We start from the raw sequence: 15,374 nt of genomic DNA on the forward strand, positions 1-15,374 counted from the left end.
AGAGGGAATGGAAAAGCCATTTGGCTCCCTGCTGTCCAGTTGACCTTGCCGGAAAGAATCCATGGATTTTTGGAAGGGAACAGTATATGGATGCATTGCTTTGGTATGTTTTGTTTTTGAATAGCTTGTTGATGCTCCAGTGTTGAGACTCTCAGCTTAGCACTGGAAGGCTATAATATAATCTCAGTTATATTCTGGAGAATAATAGTGACAATTTGAGGTGTGAGGGTTTCCTAGGATTCCTTTACTAGAATTCCTTCTACCTCACATGCTTCTCCCTCTGGTTCAGTTTGATACCAGCTTTGTCCTTGTCTTCATTACCTCCAGACATGATTATTGCAATGTTCTCCTCACTGATCTCCCAACTTCCCTGAACCAGAATTCATCCAAGCCTCTGCTATCATGTCCTTTCCACCCATCACCTCCGTGCCTTCCTGATGAAGGGCTCCTACCCGAAACGTCGATTTTCCTGCTCCTCAGATGCTGCCTGACCTGCTGTGCCTTTCCAGCACCACTCTAATCTTGACTCTGATCTCTAGCATCTGCAGTCCTCACTTTCGCCTATATATTGATTCCAGTCAAGTAATGCGTTGACTTATCCATTCTCATTGAATTTTCAATTCTCACAATGGTTTCACCCCTTCCTATTTCTGTAAATTCCTCCAGTCTGACAACCCTCTGAAATTTCAGTGCTCCCCCAATTTTGCTTGTTGAATGTTCCCAATTCCCTTACACAAGCTTTGGTGGTCATGTCTTCAGCAGTCTATATCAAAGGACATGGATTCCCATCTCAATTCCCTCCATCTCTGTTTCCAATCCAACTGCATGTATAGGTTTCCTCCCAGTGCTCCGATTTGATCCCACAGTCCAAAGATGTGCACGTTAGGTGCATTGTTCATGCCAAATTACCCCATTTGGATTACCCCAAATCCAGGATGTGCAGGCTAGGTGGTTTAGACATGGAAAATACAGGGTTACAGGGATAGGATAGTTGGGTGGGTCTAAGTGTTAAGCTATTTGGAGGGTTGGTGTAGACATGATCGGCTGAATGACCTGTTTCCACACTGTATGGATTCTATGCATCCGAAATGCAATCCCTTTTATAGGTTGTTGGTCATCTGTGATTAGGTGTCAAATTCTTTCTGATATCTATGCTGTGAAGCACCTTGGAGCATTTTCAATATGTCAAAGCCACTATTTAAATGCAAATTAATGATATGTGTTAGGGAAACCTATAATTAGAGAAATTATTTATTTTTCTTCATAGACACTTCATAGACAGCTCATCCTCCTTTCAAAGACCTTTCTCGCCTCCCCACACGTATGGGTACATCTGTGGGCCACTGCCCTCCGACCTGGAAACAGATGATGCAGACTACGATGATGAGGATGATGACCTGGATGTGGAGGTGGCCCGTGTGAACTCACGCAGGTTCTTCCACAGACTCTGCCGCACTCCAACCTCCAGCATTAGTGAGTGCGAGAGCTCCCTCGCTGGCTCGTTGGCCAATGGCTGGGGCTCTGTCTCCGAGGACAATTTCACCAGTGCCCGCTGCAGCATGGTCAGCTCCTCCGATGGCTCCTTCCTCATGGATGCCAACTTCGCCCAGGCCCTTGCTGTGGCAGTTGACAGTTTTTGCTTCAGTCTGAAACAAACGGAGATGGCAACTCCTTACGCAGGTAAATCTCAACATGTCAACAGAACAGCACAGCAGAATAGAATAGGAATTCCAGTTTCAGCTTAGACTCATGGCCCAGGCAACAGTGGTACCTAATGGTCTATGGACAAGCTGATGGGTATCAGCGTGTTGCTGTGGGGAGCTATTGCACCTCTCTTTGAGAAGAGTGTGTGTGTTGATGTCCCATTCTAGAGTTTGTGATAATTCAATACAATAGAATGTCATTTCACACCCTGTATTTGTGTTGGCTCTTTGACAGAGCTGATGCTCCCTACTCTTCCTGCATAACCTGAAAATTTACCTTTTTTTGTTTTGACAATAGATTCATTTTTTGGAAGTTACAATTGCATTTGCATTCAGCACCTTGTATTGTCAATGAATTCCAGATCAAACAAGTCAATGTGTTTAAAAGTAAAAAGAAAATTCCCACCTCCTTTCCAGTTCTTTTGCGAATTACCTTCATTCTGTATCCTTTGGTTGGTGGTCCTCGTTCGAGCAGAATCTGTATTGATTCTGGAGTTGAGACGCAATCTCCCCCACTTGTTCCTTTCTTTAGCTCTCATGTTATGCCTTTAAATGATATTCATTGTTTCCTGCTCTTCAACCAGTTGTTCCATTGGTTTACCGTGAACACCATAACTTTGAGTTTAATTTAATTTAACTTCACTTCATGCCTGAAACAGTCCATGTGCAAATGTATCAAAATCTGAACAATGTCCAGGCTTGCATTGACAATTGGCAATTAACATTCACACCACACAATAGCAGGCAATAACTATCCCAATATAATCACTGCCCCTGGACATTGAATGATGTTACCATCACTGAATACCCCGCCATCAACATCCTAGGGGTTACCATTGATCAGAAACGTTAATGGACTCGCCATATACATAATATAGCAACAAGAGCTAGTCAGAGGCTATGTTTTCTGCAATGAGTAATTCACCTTCTGACTCCCCAAAGCCTGTCCACTATCTACAAGGCACAAGTCAGGAGTGTGATGGACTACTCTCCACTTGCCTGGACGAATTCAGTTCCAACACCATCCAGGATAAAGGAGCACGCTTGAGTGGCACCACATCCACAAGCATCCACTTCCCTCTACCAGTGATGCTCAGTAACAGCAGTGTGTTCTATCCATGAGATACAATGCAGAAATTCACTGAAGATGCTCACTCAGGCACCTTTCAAACCCATGACAACCCATAGATATAAGGACAAGGGCAGCAGATACATGGGCACACCCACCACCTTCAAATTTCCATCCAAGCCACTCACCATCCTGCCTTCAAAATGTGTCACCATTCTTTCACCGTCACTGGGTCAAAATCCAGGAATTCCCTTCCTATGGCCACGGGGATCTGCCATGGTTCCTGGATGAGAAAGCACAGGGGAAAATAATTTTAAAACGTGAGCAATCGGCACTATTTACAGAGTTGGCTTCTTTTGCGTTAACTATGTTGCCTAACATAAAGTGTATTCACAATCAAGTTGGAAATCATGTTGTGACAATCTGCTGATGCTGCTATTCTTTCTCTCTATCAGTGTAACCTCTGCTAACAATTGTTCTGAATAATATGAGCACTTTAGATGCTAAAAATAGCCTCCACAAGATTTGTATCAGTACACACAATTTGCTCTACTTTGTGGTAATTTAATAAACCAATATCTGAGACCAGGCTTTAAACATCAAATCTTTATAAATGAATTAGTGCCTGGGAAAAGAGACCAAGTCTGGATGGAACACTTCACCATAAATCCTCGTCTCTGACACAGTATTTTTTTTATTTAGAAGCTGTGCAATAAAAATATTGTGTGTCGGAGGAAGATAAATGATTTTGCATTTGTATAGCATCTTTCACTATAAAGCAAAATGTTGCAGAATGCCTTACGGCCAATGAAATACTATTTGAAGTATAGTCAATTTTACAGGAGTTGCTGCAATTTGTACACTGTAGGCTCCTACAAACGGCAATGAGGTAAATGACTAAATAAATGTGTTTTAGTTGGTGTCAACTGAGTTGAAAATATTAACCAGAGAGCTCAGAAAATTTCTCCTGCTCTCTCCTGGAACAACATTCTAAGATCTTTCACATCTGTTTGAAAGGGTCTCACCTACATCAATTGTACAGCACTCCCTGTACTGATCTCTTAGAGTCATAGAGATGTCCAAAACAAACCAAATAACCTTACGTAATCTAGGAGTTGTAATTGTACCAGCCTCCATCACTTCCTCTAGCAGCTCGTATCATACATGCATCACCCTTTACATGAAAAAGTTGCCTCTCAGGACCCTTTTAAATCTTTTCCATCTCTTTTTAAACCTATAACGCCCTAGTTTTGGACTCCCCTACCCTGGGAAAAAGACCTTGGGAATTCGCCCTATCCAAGGCTACATACTTAAGACTCTGGGCTAACCCAGCAAGGGAAGTATTATCCCAATTGAGCCAAGACAGACAATATAAGCCAATCACCTATAATCCTGGTCACCCTACTTGCAGAAACTTCCAGAAGCAACAATATAAAGTGCACAGAAATTGCTGGAGAAGCTCAGCAATATAAAGTAGGTATGTTGTCTAACTAATGTTACATGTTCTGTCTATGGTTCTCCATTCTTAGCTCAGATAATTGCATTGAATGTTTGTCAGTGACAGAAATGCAGGTCCCTTTAAAGGTCAGTCAGAACAGCTCCAGGCTTGATTGAGAACAATGATGTTTATTGGATTTTGTATTTAAGAGCTGAGCTCTTCCCCATTGATGAGCTGGACAGAAGGTAGTGTTTGTGTTAAATGAGAAGGTTTAATTGTAAACCTGTAAATCTCTGAAAGTGTTTTACTGTCAAATTCAACACATGGATATCAGTCTGAAATAAAGCCCTTCTAGGGAAAGACTGGCTCATTTGCGAGCATCTCACTTCTCATTTAGACAATCAATGCAATCAGGGTTTAGATGAATAAACCTCGATGATGGTCTCGCGCAGTACATTTGGAGGGTTGGAAGTGAGGTAGGACTGTGACAAAGCCTGTTCTTCCTTTAGAGTTGGAAGTCTGGCAGTTGAACAGTGGGAAAGCTGAAATTCTCTGACTTAACTTCTGCAAGTACACTGCACCTTCCTCCCAAATCTTATCAGCCTACTCATTGGCTCAAAAGCCTGGAGCTCTGGACTCATAGTACTCTCATTTGGGGGAAGTGTTAAGGGATAAATGATAGGTGGGGATAGAGCCCAAAGAGAGAGAGAAGAACAGTTGGACAGACTAAACAGTGGATAAAGATCTGGCTGGGAGAGTGAATAGCTGTTAACAGATACTGTTAATGCTACAAATTACACAACACCAGGTTTTTGACCCAACAGGTTTATTTGGAAGTACAAGCTTTCAGAGCGCTGCTTCTTCCTCAGGTAGCTAGTGGATAGGATCATACGACACAGAATTTATAGCGAACTTTATAGCACCTTTTGATTCTATGCCACAAGCTACCTGATGAAGGAACATCGCTCTGAAAGCTAGTACTTCCAAATAAACTGCTTGGACTATAACCTGAAGTTGTGTAATTTTTTAACTTTCTCCACCTCAACTCCTCTACATCATAGAATCTGTTTATGGCTGACAATGGATTGCGTGTAAAGGCAGATTATATAATCACAAGGCCTGGTGTGTTGGGTTGGGGTCTAGGACATAGGAGAGTTCAAGCACTAAGGTTATTGAACTCAATATTGAATCCTGAAGGCTGCAGATTCCCCAATTGGAAAATCAGGTGCTGTTCTTCCAGCTTACGCTGAAGCTCTGCAGTAAGTCTGAGATAGAGATATCGGCCAGAGAATAGGGTGGTGTTGAAGAACATTTGCAGAATACCTACAGTGTGAAAGCAGGCAATTCGGCCCTTCGGGTCTGCACCAACCGTCTGAAGAGCTTCTCACTCAAACCCACCTACCGTATCACCGTAACCTTGCTTTTCCAAAGGCTAACTCACCTAGCCTGAACATCCCTGGACACTATGGGCAATTTAGTAAGGCCAGTCCACCTAACTTGGACTGTGGGAGGAAACCAGAGCACTTCCACACAGACCTAGGGAGAATTGGCAATCTTCGCACAATCACCCAAGGTGAAATTGAACCCGGGACCCTGGTGCTGAAAGGCAGCAGTGCAAACCACTCGTCAGGCATATTTACTAGGATCTGTGTGTGCCAAATTCTGTCCCCTGTGCATTATGTACAATGTACCTTAACCTGCATGTTCTGTAACATAATGCTCCACATCCTCTGAGGGTATTCTCGGGTTGCACACATCTAGAGTGGAGGAACGGTAGGGTGGTTTGGGCTGGCTATCCACTGGAATTGGGACTGGGGATTGGATGAACAAATTTCAGTGGAATTTGAAATGCTGATTATTTATTGATGGAGGGAGTCCTTGCTTCATACAAGTGTTATGATCCTTATTTCCTCAGAGTACATCTTGCTTCCCATCTAATGTCTGAGTGAATGCAGACGAATACATGGATAGCTAACTGTTTAAAGCTGCTCTGAAGATCCCTGTAAATGAACTGTAGGATGTACATGTCATAATGATGAACACCTCTTCTCCTGACCTTTAGTAGCAGGTCTGATTTCTGAGCCATGCAGTACACAGATTAAATGAAACGTAAAAGTCCAGTTTTATTGGAATTACTTGTCTGCTCATTTATCGGGTAATTGTAAAATGCATTTAAATTGGGGTTTGTGTTTATTGGGTTTCTTGTGTCTCCGAGGCTGTGATATTTATGGCTTGATCCAGAATCTGGAGCTATAGAAATGCTGACTGGACAGCAGACAGCACTTCAATTAATTAATCTACTTCTGTATCCTAAATCTGTCCCATCTCTTTCAACTTTATAGGTGAACAAAGTGATGATACAATTCTCACAGGAGTCGTGTGTGCTTTAAACCATTCTGGTTTACAGGAATTGCTTTGCAGTTAAATTGGCATTTCACTGAAGAGAGGATTCCTTAGTTCCCCAGTGGCCTACTTGGGCCCTCCCGGAGCTGCCCAGTACTAGGCCTCGTACATTGGAATGTCTGAGATTTCCAAATTCCATTGTCAATGAGGGCAGCATTTTGGAAGCTAGAATTGGACATGTTGGCATTTGGTATGCTTGCCTTTACTGGTCAGCGCATTGAGTATAGGAATTGGGAGGTCATGTTACAGCGGTACAGGACATTGATTAAGCCACTTTTAGAATACTGCATTCAGTTCTGGTCTCCCTGCTGTAGGAAGGATACTGTGGAACTTGAAAAGGCTTAGAAAAGGTTCACAAGGATGTTACTAGAGTTGGAGGCTTTGAGCTACAGGCAAAAGCTGAATAGGCTGGTACTGTTTTCCTTGGAGCATTGGAGGTTGAGGGGTGACCTTATAGAGGTTTATAAAATCATGAGGGGCATGGATAGGGTGAACAGCCAAGGGCATTTCCCCAGAGTAGGGGAGTCTGAAACTAGAGGGCATACGTTTCAGGCGAAAGGGGAAAAAGTTAAAGGGGACTACGGGGCAGCTTTTTATGCAGAAGTTAGTACATGCATGGAATGAGTGGTCAGAGGAAGTGGTAGAGGCTGGTACAACTGCAACATTTAAAAGGCATCTGGATGGTTACAAGAATAGGAAGGATTTAAAGTGACATGGGTCAAATACTGGCAAATAGGACTAGATTAATTTATAATATCTGGTCAGCATGGACGAGTTGGTCCAAAGGGTCTGTTTCCATGCTGTATAACTGTATGACTCTATGACTCTATGTAGTTGACTTCATCATAAAGTCAGTTGGAGATTGGGATCCTGATCCAGTTAACTGCCCGGATGTTCTAGCTGTGACTGTCAGATGAGGATAGACTTTAGCCATGAGGCCGTTCATGAAACATTCTATCTTGTTCAATTTGATAACTGGCCACTTGCTGCAAAAATACATCAGGGCTATAAATAAAGTAAATGTCTTTTCCCCAGGGTGGGGGATTTCAAGACAAGACAACATATTTTTAAGGTGAGAGGAGAAAGATTTAGAAAAGACATGAGAGGAATCTTCTTTACACAGAGAGTGCTTTGTGTTTGGAATGAACTTCCAGAGGAAGTGGTGAATGTGGGTACAGTTACAATATTTAAAAGACATTCAGATAAGAACATGAATAAGAAATGTTTGGAGGGATATGGGGCAAGTGCAGGCAGTTGGGATTAGTTTAGTTTGGGATTATGGTCAATGTGGACTGGTTGGACCGAAGGGTCTGTTTCTGTGCTGTATGACTCTATGACTTTATAACAGGATAAGACCAGAGAGGAGAGGGATGATTGAGATGGAAAAGAACATCAGAGCTGTGAAAGACTGACAGGTCGTTATTGCTATGTTACTTAAGATTGGCGCAATCCATGTGTACTTGGGCAAACTATAAGAATCTAAATACAAAACAGTTTACAAACTTGACTACTTCCTGTTACTTTTTATATCAGTCTATTGCGATTCACACATCTCCTACCGTGTCCCTCTCTGTTTCTCAGCATCCCTCTTTCTCTTTCTCTCTATCCTTCTCAGCTGCCGTCACCCCTAGCACATCAAGCTGCTCCACAGTCAGGCACTCTCCTTCCTGCTGCCATTTATCCACACAATGTGTTAAGAATGTCAGTAATGAAAGCAAGATGCTGCAGATGCTGGCATTCTGAGATAATAACAAAATGCTGGAGAAACTCAGCAGGTCTGTTGGTGTGGAGAGAGAAAACACAGTAGATGTTTTGAAGTCTGACTGCTTTGGAATGTCTTGTTCTGAAGAAGTGTCATACTGGACTCAAAACGTGAAGAATGAAAGTAATATTAAGAAGAGAGCTTTAGCAAAAGGCAAAACTAGTGTCTTACCGGATCTAACTCTCACCTTTCCTGTTGTCTTCAGAAATACATCTGTCTCATGAACCACTTCCACTGTGCGCCTGCACGAATCATTTGAATTCGCTCTTTGAATCTTTTGCTATATTTTTTCGTGTTCTCTTTTATTGTATATTAAATTTTTATTATTTTAATTTTCAAAATCTATTGAGCTATTCCATGTAAAAAATAAATGGATTATAACCTATTGATTTCTCTAATCCCAGCTCTCCCTGCAGCCTCCTCTATGCCTGCTGCCTTCTCTGATGCTGGGCTACCATGTAATCGCTCTGAAGGATCAGAGACCACAAGTGAACCTGGTCAGATTTGGGATTGGAATATGTCTTGGGCTGATGAGATAGAAGACAGAATCTCCCAAAAGGAGGAAATGGCAGCAAAGAAGCAGACTGCTACTGGAAAAGACCCCAGTGGACTCTTCAACAAAATGTCAGGCCAGCAACAACAGGCCAAATATATCACTGGTACAGTTGATTCATTAGCGTTATAACCTGGTTCAGTGCAGCGTTTGTTTAAGCTTGTCTATTTACGGGTCCTTATACAGGGCTCAATTTCTTTAGATAGTGAATCCTGACTCAGAAATTTGGGAAAATGTGGAATTGTCCATTTTGGCAGGAAAGAAGCATATTACCTAAATGGTGAGAGGATGCAGAGGGTTCTGGGTGTTCTTGTGCATGTATCACAAAAGGTGAAAGGATGCAGATACAGCAAGTAAATAGGAAAGCTCATAAAAAGTCATCATTTATTGTAAGTGGGATTGAATACAAAGATAAGGAAGTTATACAGAGCACTGGTGAAACTGCTTCTGGGTTATTATGCATGGAAATAGTGACCTTATTTCAGAAAGGATGTAAAGGTGTTGGAGATTGTTCAGAAAAGGCTTTCCAAACTAATACCTGGAGTGAGAGGGCTGTCTTATGGGGAAAGATTAGGTAGATGCTGCTTATACCTGCTTTTTAAAAAATTCATTCATGGTATAAGGGCTAATGTTGCCTTTCCCAAAGGATATTAGTGATCTAGTTGGGTTTTTCCAACAATTAGCAATGGATTCACGGTTATCATTAGAGTCTTGATATCAGATTTTTAAAAAAATTCAAATTCCATATGGTGGGCTTTGAATCACATACCCAGAACACTCCTAGGTTTGGGGTTAACAATCCAGCAACTATATCACTAGGCTATCAACTCCTCACAAAGTTTAGAAGAGTTAGAGATGACTTGATTGAAACATATAAGATCCTCAAGGTTTCCTGACAGGGTATATGTGAGAGAAAGTTTCCTCCAATGGGAGAACCTCAAGTAGGGTTAACCATTTAAAACAAACAGTGTAATTATTTTTCCTGAGTGTCACTAATCTCTGGAACTCTCCTCCTGAAAAGGTAGTGGAAGCAAAGTATATTTGAATATTCATAGGGCAAAGGTGAAATGGATTCTTGTTTGGAAGGAATAAAAGGTTACCAATGGTAGATAGGAATGTGGATTTGAGGATATAATCAGATAATCCACAATTTTATTGAGTAGGGGAGCAGATTCAAGGGGCTGAATGGTCTATTTCTGCTTCTAGTTTGTACATTTGTAATGATTGAGATATGCTGCTGTGAACTCAATGTATATGAAAAATTCTGTAACATTTCAAGACATTTAAATTATGTAAACAACTGTTTGACTCTAGAACTATTTCTGCATTGCTCGGTGATAAAGAAGGAATGCAGCAAATTTATCCGAACTTGAAATTTTAAGTTGTTTGTGGTCAGAGAACAGAGACTTGGAGAAACTTATTCTGCAAGGAGAGTCAAAAGTTCAGATTAAATCTTTGCTCCATTTTGATCTTACTGACCAATGTCACTAATCAGAAAGCTTGGTGCCAGGATGCTCCATCTAAGCATTGAGGGCACAACTGAAGTAGAAATAACACTGTGGTGACCTCACACTGACCCACCTGGCACCTTACCCTCTGCCTACCTGGCACTCTACTCTCTCATTACCCAATCTTACATTTACTCTATGCATGGTGTCTTTCCGTGGTGCTGGACCGCTAAATCATAGAATAAGGCAGATGATTACTGTGAAGAATTTAGGGTGGATTGCTTTCTCCTGACTATTCTATGCTACAAAGCATCTGTCAGAATGGAGGTACAGCTCAGCCTTTCTGCAGGAGCCCTGATCGGGATTTCCTGTCATAAATGCGGAGTATGTGGTTTCGTAGGAAACAAGTGAGTGGCATGAGGTTACCACTGTTCAAAAAATACATTCTATTGACAGTGGCATGGGGACTCAGTGGTTATCACTGTTACTCAGAGCGCCAGGCATGTAGATTCCATGCTCAGGTTGACTGTCTGTGTGGAATTTCCTCATACAGTACAAAGATGTGCAGGTTAGGTGGATTGGCCATGCTAAATTGCCCATAGCGTCTGAGAATGTGCAGGGTGGGTGGATTAGCCGTGGGAAGTGCAGGGTTACAGTGATGGGAGGGGGTATGGCAGGTCTAGGTAGAATGCTTTTCAGTGTGGATGACTCAATGGGCTGAATGGCCTGTTTCCACACTATAGGGATTTTAACTCTTGTAGCTTATCCAGCATTGTCATGTGCCCCCCGTACCTAAAATTATGTGGAATAGCCCCTGTTTTATTTAAAAGTGGCAAAACACTGGGCACCCTTGAGATGCAAAAGAGCAACCCAAATCCAGAAATAGTGAAAGGCAACAGTGGAGATCATATTGGTTATTGTTTAGCAAACTGTCGGGCACAATCTTCTCAACTGCTTTTGGAAACACAAATCAAGTTCAGTGGAATTAATGGATATAATGCCATAAGGAACATAAATTCTCCACACGGATTGGGAGCCACTCAAATAAATCCTCTCTGATGTGGAAACCTAACATTACATGGATTTTAGACAAGCTGCTCTTTCACTATGAAATGTTGCACCAAATCCTTAAGATTATATTGCTTATCGGTAAGAAGGACAGTAGATTTTATTAAAAGCATTTCCACCTTTAATTTTCTCAATAATAATAAGTTATGATGTACGGTTGGGTTTAATGAGTACAGTGATGTGATAAAATGGTAATTTTCTGACCTCTGACCCTTTCATTCTCCTAGGAGAGAGTGAGGACTGCAGATACTGGATATCAGAGTCGGGGGTGTGGTGCTGGGAAAGCACAGCAGGTCAGGCAGCACCCGAGGAGCAGAAGAATTGACGTTTCGAGCATAAGCCCTTCATCAGGATGGAGAATATCTCTGGGACACCTGCACCAACCAATCCCACCACCCTGTGGTTGAATACTTCAACTCCCCCTCCCACTCCGCCAAAGACATGCAGGTCCTGGGCCTCCTCCATCGCCAAACCCTTACCACCCAATGCCTGGAGGAAGAATGCCTCATATTCTGCTTTAGGACCCTGCAACCACATGGGATCAATGTGGATTTCACTAGTTTCCTCATTTCCTCTCCCCCCACATTATCCAAGTCCCAAGCCTCCAACTCTGCACCGTCCTCTTGACCTGTCCATCAACATTCCCATCTATCCACTCCACCCTTCCCTCCGACCTATCACCTTCTCATCCTCCTATCACATTCTCAGATACCTTTCCCCCCAACCCCACCTCCCCCACCCCCCCGGCCCACAAGTCTCATTCCTGATGAAGGGCTTATGCCCGAAACATCGATTCTCCTGCTCATCAGATGCTGCCTGACCTGCTGTGCTTTTCCAGCACCACACTCTCAACCCTTTCAATCTCCGCCCTTGTCAGTGGATGTTTGCCACCTCTCGGAAAGGAACACAGGATTTAGCAACAGAGTAGACCCTTTGGCCCGTCAGGTTCAATAGTGACTGATCTAGTTTGGTCTCAGTTCCTCTTTCCTGCCTGGCCCACATCAACATTTCTATCAGAAATCAATCTAGCTGTGCTTTGAAGGTGTCAGATATGAATCGTCATTCAGAGCAAAATAGTATATTTGAGCTAGCCATGCTGGGTGTTTAGGCACACTCTGTCTGTATTAAATTCTTTGCTATGGGAGTTTTAAACGGATGAATTAATTTTCTGTGTTTGACGGAGCCACAAGTATGATTTCATGTGGCCATAATACAATGCAGACTGGCTTCTATAAGTGGAGCTTCATTTAACCTAGTTACGTTGGCTCCATTACCCAGTGCAGGCTTTGCACTAAAGCTTTAGTTCAGATAACTCAACTGAAATAATATTTATTGATTTCAGCTGCGTTGGAGAAAACACTTCACTAACATTAAATGGGTTATGAGTAGGGTAAAAGATCATAGCAAATACGATATTGATTTTTGCTTCAGAAATACTAACGACGCAGCCACAGTGAGTTATGTAGACTCTTGTCAAGAGTGCAATAATAACAAAGAAAAATATAAGTTGCATTTAAATAGCATCTTTCATGACCACAACATGTCCTAACATGCGTCATGGTCAATTCAATACATTTTGATGTGTAGTAACTGGAGCATTGAACTTGTACAGTTGTGTCTGTGATTTAGTGTCTCATTCACAAACTGGTACAGCAGTCTCTCAGAACGCAGTAAATTAACTGGGGTTGCACAGAAATAAAATAGTGAGAGAGTGTGGCTATGTATAGGACCACGATCTGACTAAAATTGGGGGTGGTATGGAACAGAGCGAAAGAAAATATGAGGCCAAATAAAGGGCTGCTTGTGTTACGATGTCCTGTAGTGGATGCATTTTCATTGGGTTTGGGGAGTTGTATGCTTGTAATATTAAATCAGAACTAACTTCTGTTTTGCAGATGGATACAACTCCAAAGTCGACATCCAGGCGAACCCTGCGCTGAATGCAGTACATGTATCATTCGCTACAGTTGGAGCCCCGGTACACAAGAGTTTTGCTGTTCGGAGGAAAGTGGAGAAAGTTGGATTGATGAATTTTCCAACAGATACCAATGGTCTTACCATGGTTAAGGTCTAAGAACATGAGTGGATTGGAATTCCTGACCCATCTCTGTACATACAGAAACCTACAGACATCAGGATCCAGATCCATAAGGAAGGGAGAGATGGCTGTTTGTAGGATGGAGACATTCCAATGGTTATCGATGGGCAGCTAGGGCACTTAGTCATTTTCATTTTTACTCAACAAAGACTGCGCTTATCAAAATGGAGGAGGTTTCAATGTGTAGTCTGTGTAGCATTTATAGGGAACTTGGTAGTTTTGAACCACAAAGGACCAGACAGCTAAACTTTCAATCTATTCAAAATCCAGGGCTACAAACAAAACAGTGAATGTGTACAGTTAGATTTTAGAAAACAGTGATATGAAGAGTGACTGACTGGATCTAGACATTGGTTTGTAGATTGTGTAGATTGACATGTGAGGCCCGAATGGGGGAGATGATTAAATTCAAAAGCAAGGCTGGTGTTCTTGGAGTTTCTGAGTACGTGTACACAGACATCCTGCCAGCATACATCAGCTTTTAACTTATCTCATTACTAATTAATCTAACAGATGTATTTAAATAAAACTGACCTTGAAAGCCAGTCTGGAGTGACATTAAAAACTCAATAATATACATCAAAGAAGTCCAAAGTCTCAACGATATAAGGTCAGTTGAGACGATGGTGTTGGATGACAACTCACCAATATCCATTGCCTATTATTGGTCAAAGATGAAAAAAGATCAAAGCGGATGGTTGGAAAAAAAAATCATCACCTAACAAACTTGCGAGGCCCTTTCTCTGAAGACCTAGTATTGGCAGTAAGTTACTTCAGTTCCAAGTGTAAATCTAACTGTACTTATTATTTTCCTGATAAAAAAATACATTTTAAAAAGAAAAGAAGTGTGGAGATCATTTTGCAGAGACAAAAGGTACCTTCTGAGAGTTGTGGGTCACATAAAGAGTTAATTCCAATTTCAAATCTTGGGGCTGCAACATTTACACAAATTTGAGGATCGATTCCAATAGAGAATAACCGAACACAAACATTATATTGTTCACTTTTCTCAAACAGTTCTTCTGAGTTTCTTGTTATAGTATGTATTCACGGGTTTAGAATATTTGTAGTTACCATGCCAATGTTGTGCCACTGAAGTGGGGTGACATGCAAATCTGATGCAGTCACTACTGTTTATGTTGGTGCTTAATCGGATTGCTCACTCCACCTGGTGGATCAAATGACATAAAGTCAAATAACAACATTGGCCTGAGAATTTATGGAGAGGCAGTGGTGGCTGGGAATCCAGTTTTGCGAAGATGAGAGAGGTATCAGAGACTTGGAGGTTCACAGGATGAGGACCTTACATCAGATTTAGTCGACAATGCTATGATGATTGTTTTTCTCCTGTCTCCTGATTGATAGACTGCTGTGGGATCAGTGGGGAGAGGGGGTTACCGGGGTTGGGTGAAGGGGATAGAAGGCTACATGCCAGAATGTTAGGGAGTAATCAGCAAATACCAGGGATTGATGATTGAACTGTCTATATCAATGCCTACCCTCCGTGAAGGAGGTTGGGGATCGGTGGGTCAAGGACAATCAACAAGAATCATTGAATTGTTTGAGGTGAAACCCAACTTATGAGCCTGGGTGGGAGTGGACTCTTGCTTTCCAGACTATTACGTAAGCTTTTTAAAGAAGCTTTTAATTTTTACTGCCAGGTCCCAAGGAGCCCTACGTCACACTTAGACTTTGCTAACCTGGCTGATCAGAAGAAGCAGCAGTTTTGTCCCTCGTTTCAGTGGGAATAACAAATGGTTTACTATCATTTGCCCTATGGAGTCGATTGCCCATGATATGTTTTTTTGTGATCATGGCTGTTAATTAATTGA

General features: G+C 41.9%; 1 protein-coding gene across 2 annotated transcripts in view; it reads left to right on the top strand.

Annotated features, from left to right (window-relative positions):
• The window catches only part of robo4 (roundabout, axon guidance receptor, homolog 4 (Drosophila)), a 125,942-nt gene extending 111,555 nt beyond the window's left edge, over positions 1 to 14,387 (top strand). The window contains exons 18-21 of one of the 2 annotated variants that reach the window (XM_060846937.1): positions 1,268 to 1,680; positions 8,780 to 9,034; positions 11,672 to 11,737; positions 13,340 to 14,387. In XM_060846937.1, the coding sequence (XP_060702920.1) occupies positions 1,268 to 1,680; positions 8,780 to 9,034; positions 11,672 to 11,737; positions 13,340 to 13,518 (913 nt within the window). In that variant the 3' untranslated portion in view covers positions 13,519 to 14,387. The remainder of the gene's footprint in view (positions 1 to 1,267; positions 1,681 to 8,779; positions 9,035 to 11,671; positions 11,738 to 13,339) is intronic. The other variant, XM_060846938.1, reaches the window with a different exon arrangement.
• The last annotated feature ends 987 nt before the right edge of the window (positions 14,388 to 15,374 follow it).

The sequence above is a fragment of the Hemiscyllium ocellatum genome, chromosome 29, assembly GCF_020745735.1.
Source record: "Hemiscyllium ocellatum isolate sHemOce1 chromosome 29, sHemOce1.pat.X.cur, whole genome shotgun sequence".
In the NCBI taxonomy this organism is placed as follows: domain Eukaryota; kingdom Metazoa; phylum Chordata; class Chondrichthyes; order Orectolobiformes; family Hemiscylliidae; genus Hemiscyllium; species Hemiscyllium ocellatum.